This window comes from Tenrec ecaudatus, chromosome 17 (genome assembly GCF_050624435.1).
Source record: "Tenrec ecaudatus isolate mTenEca1 chromosome 17, mTenEca1.hap1, whole genome shotgun sequence".
In the NCBI taxonomy this organism is placed as follows: Eukaryota; Metazoa; Chordata; class Mammalia; order Afrosoricida; family Tenrecidae; genus Tenrec; species Tenrec ecaudatus.
The window spans coordinates 57,492,336-57,502,704 of NC_134546.1; the positions used below are offsets into that span (position 1 = coordinate 57,492,336).

General features: G+C 51.8%; 1 protein-coding gene across 7 annotated transcripts in view; it reads left to right on the forward strand.

The window, feature by feature from the left end:
• The window catches only part of CELF6 (CUGBP Elav-like family member 6), a 28,229-nt gene extending 18,932 nt beyond the window's left edge, over positions 1 to 9,297 (forward strand). Inside the window, exons 4-12 of one of the 7 annotated variants that reach the window (XM_075536126.1) lie at positions 6,678 to 6,806; positions 6,916 to 6,995; positions 7,121 to 7,264; positions 7,374 to 7,506; positions 7,593 to 7,742; positions 7,899 to 7,958; positions 8,213 to 8,293; positions 8,380 to 8,523; positions 9,170 to 9,297. In XM_075536126.1, coding sequence (XP_075392241.1) covers positions 6,678 to 6,806; positions 6,916 to 6,995; positions 7,121 to 7,264; positions 7,374 to 7,506; positions 7,593 to 7,742; positions 7,899 to 7,958; positions 8,213 to 8,293; positions 8,380 to 8,523; positions 9,170 to 9,297 — 1,049 coding nt within the window. Of the gene's footprint in view, positions 1 to 6,677; positions 6,807 to 6,915; positions 6,996 to 7,120; positions 7,265 to 7,373; positions 7,507 to 7,592; positions 7,743 to 7,898; positions 7,960 to 8,207; positions 8,294 to 8,379; positions 8,524 to 9,168 lie in introns of all 7 variants that reach the window. The other 6 variants (XM_075536128.1, XM_075536131.1, XM_075536130.1 and 3 more) reach the window with 6 other exon arrangements.
• Positions 9,298 to 10,369: the final 1,072 nt, after the last annotated feature.

Consider the following 10,369-nt stretch of genomic DNA (forward strand, 5'->3'; position numbering starts at 1 on the left):
AACCTACATCAGATGTGGATTTTAGTAACAACTGTTCCACCAATCAGTTAACACTGATATCTGTCGGTCTTCGGTATCTGTGCTTATTTAATTCTAAAAAGTACTTTTCTACAAAGTCTAGGTTGATGGGGAGGTTTCACAAATACTGCTTGTGACTGTTCTCAGGTTAACTCTTTACTTTCTGAAAGGCCTCCTGCCTCCAAAGGTAAAGAGAGTTGCTTTCCTCAGAGCAGTAGAGAGGTTGGCTCAGAGCAGAATACCCGAAACACCAAATGTCCCCAGCTGTGGCTTATCCTCTGCAAGCTCCAGGTGACTTGATGCTGCCCTTTAAATTCAAGCGCAGACCAGTCTGAAGAAAATGTACCTCTGGAGACGGAGCTTGTGCTCTTGGAAGGGAATCTGGAAGGTTCTTCTGGATCAGAATGCGAGGAGAGTGGAGGTTCTGCTTGACAGCCCATTTAAAGTCTCTTTCTTGCAACTCTTTACAAAACCCCTCCTTGCTGTTCATCCGATCGGGCTCATAGACTCTGCTTTGCCCTGGATCCTTTCTTCGCTCGTTTCCTGGTCTGTCTTGGTGCCTCATACTCCACTCGTGATCAGAAATACCAGTGGGGAGATGCTTTGCTACAAAGACCGTCACCAGCAGGTCTTCCTGGGTTGGTATTTGGACTGAAAGGTGGTTCAGTATTTTTAAGATAGGTTTGTCAGCTAGGACTACCAAGACCAAGACCTTGTCCCTTGAGATGCATTGGTGGTTACTGAGAGTTTGAACGGGAAGATTGGAAACAGAGAAGGATCACCGTTAGAAAAAATAGGGCTAATTTTTAAAAAAAAGAAAGAAAAAATAGGGCTTAGTGACATCAACACCATCAAAGGTCTGATGATAGAAGGTTGAAGACCAAAGCCTTAATCACTGCAATACCTTTGTCAACAAGATTGACATTGACTATATATATGAATCTCACTGGATGGAATACATAGAAATAAAATCAACTCCATTTGTGCAAAGTGACGATAAAGAAGCTCAGTATCATCTGTCACAACAAGGCCAGGGCCAGCTGTGGAAGAGACTATCAGATACTTATCTGCAAGTCCAGGTTGAAACATAAGAACATGAAAACAAGTCCCCGGGAGTGAAAATAGGGCCTTGGTACCCTGTGGGTACAGAAATGAACTCACCCCTGGCTCGCGTTTCCATCAGACAATAGATTTACCTATGAACAGTGACACTAGGGAGCTCAAAAGGCAGCATTTGCTCAAGCACAGAGTTCGGAAGACAGGAAATAGGGAGGAATTGGGATAAGCGATAGGAAGCAGGTAAGTGGTATTACATTGTGAAACTGCAATCGATGAGATGAAACAAAATGTGTATGAATCGTTGAAGGGAAAATTGATTTGCTCTTCTCCAAATTCACAATAACACGCTAAAAAGAAGGGAAAAAAAGACAGAAAATACAACCTACCTGAATGTAGAGACCATCTCAAGAGTAGATTTGATGCATTGCACGCTAATGACCAAAGCTGACATCAAGGACATCAGACACGAAGAAAACAAATGGTCATTTAAAAAGGTAGTAAAGAAAGAGACTGATATGGCTGTTAGCAAAGACAAGAAATTTGCTTGTGAACATAGAGCAGCTCAGTAAATGTAAGCAATGCTGACTCAAAAGAGCCGAACAGAAAATTCCAAAGGTTGACTCAAGAAGACAAAGTGCTGGTGTGTGTGAAGACATGGAGTTAGAAAACCGAAAGGGAAGAACAGGCCCTGGTTTTCTCACGCTGAAAGACCTGGAGAACCTGTAAGAGCCCCCGATAAAATGATTAATAAGTAAATAAAGGCCGGGAGAAAAATATTCAAGCCTCAAGTTGTAATACTGAAGGATTTCGTGGGCAAGATAGGAATCTGAGTGGGATAGTTAGTCACCTGTGGGCGGCTAACTGCAAGTCCAGCAGTTCATAACAGCAGTCTCTGCTCCTTGGGAGAGAGGTGACGCTGTCGGCACCTGTGAAATGTGGCTTTCAGCCCCAGAAAGCCCCAGAGGGGATTCTCTTTTCATCTCATGGAGGGCTGCTGTGAGTCCAAATTGACTCGATGGGTTTTCCGTTTGAGTTTGGTTTTAGGAGCAAAATATGGAATGGTACAGAAAGCCCCAAAAGAAGAGGGAAGGAAAATAAGGAATCGCTGTGACAATAGTAACTGGTTGGCTTCGAGCCATGTCGGGTAGCATATGATTAGGAGCCTAACGCACCGAAGGAAGCAGTCTAAGGCACATTGAAGGCATTGTCCCAAAGCAAGCCCTCAGAAACTGACAAGCGAACTGGCATGTTTCAATCAAGGGATGCAGCGCCGGAGGTGCTGATTTCGCTATGTCAAAACATTTGGGGGAAAGCTGCCGAGGGAATTGCTTGGAAGAGATCCACAGTCATGTCCACCCCAAAGCAAGGTGATAGAAAGAATGGACCAGTTATAGAACAATAGTATTTATGCAAGTAAAATATGGCTGGAAAGAATTCAGAAATGGTTGCAGCACGACATGAGTGAGGAAATGACAGAAGACAAGGAACAAGGACTATCAGGGGCCAAGGGACCCAGGGAGGAGGGATCTTGCCTGAAAGCAGAGAATGCCAGAAAGATGTTTACTTGTGTTTTACTGTCTATGCAAAGGCATTCGACTGTGTGGATCACAACAAATTCTCATTAGCATTTTGGAGAATTAGAATCCCATAACATTTCATTGTACTCAAGAAGAATCTGTGCATCAATTAAGAGGCAGTCATTTGAACAGAACAAGAAAATACTGCATAGTTTAAAATTTGCGCCAGGGTCAGGGTTTGTGTTTTTTTAAGCATACTCATTGATTTTTTTAATGCTGAGCCGATAATGCTAAGCAGGAAAGTTGGAATATAAGAAGAAGGATGTGGCATTAAGATCAGAGGATGATTTATTAACAACCTGTAATGTGCAGAAACACAACCCTGCTTGCTGAAAGCTAAGCACTTACTGATGAAAATCAAAGACCACGGCCTTCGATGTGGATCCTCCATCAATGGACAGAACACAAAAGTCTTCACAACTGGACCAATCCGCAGCCCCATGATACATGGATAACATATCGAAGTTGTTAAAGATTCACAATCATCACCCATGGAAGCAGCAATCAAGAAATCAAACGATGGATTGCATTGGGCAAATCTATGGCAATAGATCTCTGTAAAGTGTTAAAAAGCAAAGATGTTGACTGGAGGACTGAGGTGCAACTGGCCCAAGCCATGGTCTTTACAATGAATAAGGAAGACCAAAAAAGAATGGGTGCCTTTGAGTTACGGTGTTGGTGAACAATATTAAATATGGCATGGGCTGCCAGAAGGATAATCACATATCTCCTGGAAGAAGTGTAGTTACAATGCTCCTCAGAAGCAAGGATAGTGAGACTTCATCGCACATACTTTGGACATGTTATCAGGAGTGATAACGTGTCCTTTGAGAAGAACATAATGCCTGCTTCAATTGAAGTTTACCGAAAAAGGAAGGAGCCCCTCAAAAGGATGGATTAACACCATGGCTGTCACCATGGGCACAGCAAAGCATGGGACGATGGATGGCACAGGAACAGGTGGAGAACAAGTTCTGTGGCTCACAGGGTTGCCATGAGTCACCCCTGACTCGGTGGCATTTCACAAAGCCAACTCCAAGGTCCAATCTGCACTAGTCCTTGACCAGGTGTGTTCTTTCCTAATTCTGCCTTCACAAAACCCTACACAGTGAGGGAGTTGAAAGAACAGATCTTTGTTGTCTCTGTTCTGGAGGCTGGAAGTCCAAGATCAGAATGTTGGCTGTGTTGATTCATGATGAGATTTTGAGGACAAGTCTGTTCCTTTCCTATCTCCTAGCTCTGGATTGTTCTAGCTCATCCTTGGTTGGCAGCAACTGGGCCACATGAGATTCCCCTTTTGTGTATCTTCTCTAAGAACACCAGTCACGTAGCATTGACCAAACCTACAGTAGCATGATCTCATGCTAACCTGCATGATGACATCTTTGAAGATCTTTTTTCCAAACAGGGTTCCCTTCACTGGCACAGGGGTTAGAACTTCCATATACCTTCTCTGGTTGCTGGTGGTAGAGAGGGGGCACAATTCAGTTGATAACACCAGGTTTCATAAGAAACCCACTCTGCCTTTTTTAAGTCACTAGAGGCCCATGATCCTGGTGAGATAGCACACCCTCCTGTCAAAGGCCATGAAATATCTGTCAAGTGCAAAGAGAACACGTGGGTGCTTGTGAAACAGGCAGCAAGGAACCTGTTCCACAGTAGAGACTCATTCCCATGTCAAATTCTGTGCCCCCTGTGGTCCAGACCCCACAGGCTCAGTGCCCTGGCATGAAAAGGGAAATCCTTAGTCCAGTTGGAAACCCCTCACTGGAAAGGGACAATCAGAGTGGTTCATGGATTGTGACACAGGCTCCAGCTGATCACCATCAGCAGATAAGAGAGAGTCACAAGAGGTAGAACAGATGAAGGATTAGATTACCACTCTCCAACAAGCCTCTTTCCCATACTGGGGATTCCATCTCAGCTTGTGACATCTCTCCTTCCACCTGGATGCTGGTCCGCGCTCTTACTCGAGGTGTTGCCTTCCTTGTTCAAACCCTACCTGGTGACAGAGCTGCACCATAAATTAGGGCACCACGAAGCCTCTTAGTAGCATCAAGACTCTGGAGGCCCTAGAATGTCCTCTAGCCTCTCCCAGGCCTCTCTGAAGACATGCGGATTTACACAGCTGAGAAAAATGCACGGTCGTCTGGGGTTTGATTCCTTGGCCATGACAGAGATCCTTCTTTCTGTGTCAAGGCAACGTCACCAACATCAGACTTAGCAAGAGGTTCGTGAAAGACTCTTCTTGTCCTCTCAGGCTCTTAAATGAAATGATGTCATATTTCTTCCACCATCTGAGACTCTATTCCCTTTCCATCTTCTAGGTCAGTGGCTTTCAAGGGGCTTTCCTTGGTGTCCCCTCGTGGGGAAGGGTGATATTGAGAGCGGACCGGGCATCTTCTCCATTTCCTTTCTGGCTTCGATTGGAGGATCCCTCAGGCCTGCTCCCTACTAACTGTAGCGGGCGGGCCGGCAGTCAGACAGGCAAAGATACTTCAGGATGCCCAGAGCAGTCTAGGCTGTCCTCCACACCCTCTAGGTGAAATGTGGACACACACACAGCCTGGTTGGAGATTCTCTCCACTACTATGTTGTACCTGTATGCTCTTCCGTTTCCCTGTCCCCTAGTCTTTAGACTTATTACCCTTACCCTTACCAGCCAAGGATCCCCGCACTGCCTCACCAAGCCTATCAAGGCCTAAAGGAGTTGGCAATGTGCTTTCTTAGATGTGAAAGAGAAGCCTTAGCCAGATTGGCACCCATCTCTTGTCACCCAATGTGCATCCCCATCCCAAATTCAGAGACTCACCTCAGAGATTAGGTTTAGCAGCATGCCCTGAGGGTTGGGCCCTCTGCCCCGAGTTCTTGAATTATACTCCTGAGTTCTGGTGTAGGTAGATGGAACACTAAACCTGGTTTCTGACACTCCCCCACCCCCACCCATACACACCGCAACTCTCCTTGTTCCCCCAGGCATCACCGTCCCCTTTTACCTAGCATATCTATCGCTCCCCTGGGACATGGGGGCATGGGGAGGGACCAGACTTGCTCTCAAGTGTCCATCCAGATCTGTAGGCAGAGCTAGTTCTTCCACAGTGTGACCTCTTGGGAGGGACCATGGAGTGAGAATGGGTAAAGTCAGGAGGAGGTACCAGGACTCTGAGGCACCTGGAGACCGAGTGAGGGAATGAGGTGCTGGAGATGGGAGTTAAGGAAAGGGGTCAGGTGTGCTGGGGGAAATGTTCATGTGGGAGGCTCAGGAACAGAGGTTTCTGCCTTCTTTGGGCCTTAGGGAGGAATGTCCAGGTTGCCTTTGGTGCTATGGGTGGAAATTCATGATTCCAGTGTTCAGTGTCTGGGCTTGAGGCAGTGGAACAAGAGGACTTCATTCCCCAGCAAGAATTCCAGTCTAGAAACACATAGGACAGTTCTACCTTGTCCTACAGAGTCACTATGACTCGGAATCAACTCGATGGCAGTGAGTTTGGTTTTGTTTGTTTGGGTGCTGTTTTTCAAATGCCAACCCTCCTTAATTTGAGCAGAAAGGGGGATTAATTCTAGAGGCCCCTAATGGTCACCTCCCCTTCCCACTACACACACACGGCGCCTCTTCTCTGGACCTAGTCTGAATACAGGGGCCTTCTCTGAGCATCTCTCTTCAATACAGTAGGAATCGGAGAGTGTTTCCCAAACCCTAAGCACAGAAAGCTCAAACATCCAAGAATTCATACTGTGTCTTTTCCAACCGAAGGCTCTAGACAGGATCCCTCCCGACAAGAGCAGCGGGCCCTTGCTGTGTTTTTGGTGGACTCAGCCCTTCCTGATGGAATATCTGGGCTGCGTCCTGTCCTTCAGCTGTCTGTAGGTCATTCCATCTGCCCCAGAGCACCCGGCCCTTTCCTTCCCTGCCATCTCTTCACAGAGCCAGACTGTGGGGAGCTACCTGCCTAAGTTCCTCAGGTGACTCTGGGGAGTCCAAGAGGACTGGAGCCCCCAGGTCACTCCGGGCCTTGTCCCCAGAGGACCGAAAGCTGTTCGTGGGCATGCTGGGCAAGCAGCAGGGCGAGCAGGACGTCCGCCGCCTGTTCCAGCCCTTTGGCCACATCGAGGAGTGTACCGTTCTGCGGAGCCCGGATGGTACCAGTAAAGGTGACCTGCCCCGACCCTGGGACTTCCAGGTGACCCTGTGGCACTGTGGGCCCCTTGATTCCTGGGGGCCCCGTGGCCTGAGCCACCGGATCCCTCTGTTCTGCCCTAGGCTGTGCCTTTGTGAAGTTCGGGAGCCAAGGGGAAGCGCAGGCGGCCATCCAGGGCCTGCACGGCAGCCGGACCATGGCGGTGAGGGTGGGCAGCTGGGGGCCCGAGGGTGAGGCCAGTGGGGCGGGGGCAGGCTCCCCCTCCTCCTCCCAGAGAAAGAGGCCAGGGTCGGGACGGGTCACCGCGGCCTCCCTTGCCCTGCCCAGGGCGCCTCGTCCAGCCTCGTGGTCAAGCTGGCGGACACGGACCGCGAGCGCGCGCTGCGGCGGATGCAGCAGATGGCCGGCCAGCTGGGCGCCTTCCACGCGGCGCCGCTGCCGCTCGGGGCCTGCGGCGCCTACACCACGGCGGTAGGTGCCCGGTCCCGGGGGGGCGGGGTGGGGGTGGGGGCCACCCTGGGAGACGGGGAGCTGCCGCCTCCTGGCGCTCCACCACCCGCGCCCGTCCTCTCTCCCAAAGATCCTGCAGCACCAGGCGGCCCTGCTGGCGGCGGCGCAGGGCCCCGGCCTCGGCCCGGTGGCCGCAGTGGCGGCCCAGATGCAGCACGTGGCGGCCTTCAGCCTGGTGGCGGCCCCGCTGTTGCCTGCCGCAGGTAGGGCGCCCCGGGGGCCGAGGCTGTGGCCAGGAGGGGGCCGGGCGGGTGGAGCAGCCACCTGACTCTCGGGCCTCCGCCACCAGCAGCCAACTCCCCGCCCGGTGGCGGCCCTGGCACCCTTCCGGGCCTTCCGGCGCCCATCGGCGTCAATGGATTCGGCCCCCTTACCCCCCAGACCAACGGGCAGCCGGGCTCCGACACGCTCTACAATAACGGGCTCTCCCCTTACCCAGGTGGGCCCCCGCTCCACCCAAATCTCCCCGAAATGGGGTGGGGAGCGGGGGTGGGGGGTGGGGGCAGGACCCTGGGGAAGGTATTCCCCCACCCCATGCTGCCTCTCCCTGCCTCCCTCTGCCTCCTGCCTTCACCCAGGGCCCCTCTCTCCCCAGCCCAGAGCCCCGTGGCCGAGCCCCTGCAGCAGGCCTATGCTGGGACGCACCACTACGCAGGTTTCACTTGACGCTACACGGTCTGGGGGGTTTGAAGGGCCCCAGAAAGGAATAGGGAGATTTATAGGGGGTTAGGCTCTGTTCCGAGGAAGGAGTCAACCCCCCCATGCCCTCCCCCTGGGCCCAGAACGTCTTCTCTGTGGGTAAGGGTTACAGTGGGCTGGGTTGAATTGGTCAAAGGCCGCCAGGCAGATGGGGCCCTGAAGAGGAGCTGGCTCACCGGGGTCACTGCCCACTCCCACCTCTGTCTCCAGCAGCCTACCCGTCGGCCTATGCCCCAGTGAGCACAGCTTTCCCCTCGCAGCCTTCAGCCCTGCCCCAGCAGCAGAGAGAAGGTGAGGGACAGGGGGCTGGAGATCAGTGCCTGGTGGGGCTGGACTCAGGGTCCCTGCCCTGAACCAGCCTGCTACTGTCCCTGCAGGCCCCGAAGGCTGTAACCTCTTCATCTATCACCTGCCTCAGGAGTTTGGTGATGCGGAGCTCATCCAGACCTTCCTGCCCTTTGGAGCCGTGGTCTCTGCCAAAGTCTTTGTGGATCGAGCCACCAACCAGAGCAAATGTTTTGGTGAGCTGGGTTCCATCCCCACTCTCTTGATCACTCTGGGATCTTCTGCAGACCCTCCGCTCTCTGCTCCAGGGAGCTATGATTTCTCCAAACGGAATGTTTGACTCAAACGTAGACCAGACAAAGCTGTTTCAGATCTGCCTGGGAAACTTTTAAACAGGGGGCCAGTTCACTGTCCCTCAGACTGTTGGAGGGCCAGACTATAGTTTAACAAAAAAAACTATGAACAAATTCCTATGCACACTGGATGAATTGCCTGGTAAGCAGGACAGGCAGCGAAGGCAAAAAAACCTGGCGGGTCGGATAAATGTCCTCAGAGGGCCGCATGTGGCCCGAGGGCCATAGTTTGAGGACCCCTGGTCTAGGGGATGCTTGGCCAGATCAGATAAAGGGCAGGAGGGTCCTGGCTCTAGGGCTAGAGAGCCTCTCCAACTCCAGGGAAGCTTTTTGACCAGAATGAAGGTTATAGAGGTCAAGAGTCAACTCATGCCAGGAAAAGACCCAGCAAGGGGTATGTGTGTGGGGTGTGTGTGGGGGGGGGGGTATGTGTTTAATGGGAAGGACCTGTAGGGGCTGAGAGAGAGCAGGTCAGAAAGGAGGTCCTGTCAGGCAGTCTCCAGCCAACCTCTCTGCCTACAACCCACAGGGTTTGTTAGTTTTGACAATCCAACCAGTGCCCAGACTGCTATTCAGGCCATGAATGGCTTTCAGATTGGCATGAAGAGACTCAAGGTCCAGCTAAAGAGGCCCAAGGATGCCAACCGGCCTTACTGATCTGCCCTCACAGACCAGCCACAGAAAGGTGAGCCTGACAAACTCCAGGAACATGGGACCTGGACAATGAGGCCCTCCCTTCGAGCTTTGGTATTTTGGGGGTAAGTTGAGGGCACCTCTGAAAAATTGCCAGGTAGAAAGATGAGCCCAGAGCTGGAAGAAACTCTCAGGAGTCTCTGTGCCTTTCCTTCAATTAGCCAACATCTCTGCCTACCCGCCCCCCTCTGCCCCATGATCTGTAAGATCCAACCAGCTCTTCGCTAGAGATAGCCACAGGGGGCCATGGGTATAGAGAACCTGGGGGGTGGGGGTGGGGGCACGTGCGGGCCACAGGGTTAGAGATTGAGGCTAGAAAAGTTAAGTTTGGGCCAGCTTGGAAAGGATTGTCTTAATAGCCAAAGAGGTTGGATTTTATCCTGAAGATACTAAGAAGCCATTGTGGAGTGTAGGGAAATGATGTTAAGTATGGGGATACTGATACTGAACATGGAGAGGTGGGGAGAGCGGCGAGGTAATGCTTGAGAAGCAGGATTCGCAGAGCCAGGCGGGAGAGAGACGAGACTTTACTCGGAAAGCCCCAGGATGGCTCACTCTGACGGCACTGTCACAGTGAGGTGGATGATGAGGGGCTGGGTCCATAGAATGCTACCTCAGCTATCCCAGAAGGCCCACACAGCCCTGCCTCCATTGGACTTACCTCAGGGGGGCCTTTGCAGCAGGGTAGACGGGGCTTATCTACAGGCTGGGGTCATCTGCCCGGAATCTGGGGGTTTGCTGCGGTTCTGTTCCTCCAGAAGAGAGGCCCCCGGCCCCTCACTTGAGATGTCGCTGAGTAGACAAGCTGTCCCTGTTTTGTTCTCCAGGTAATGCTTGCCTTTTCTGCCCCCTCCCTCTTCTCTCCTCAATGAATGCTCCACCACAGACAATGAAGAGCAAGAAGAAAGGAGCGGAAAGCACAGAAATACTTGAGCGGCCCTTCCTGAAGCAGCAGCTGCCTACGGATGGCGTTGGGTCCGACCCAAGGCTGGGGCGTGGGGCTCAGGCCCCTTTAGAGATTGTTTCCTACCAGTGG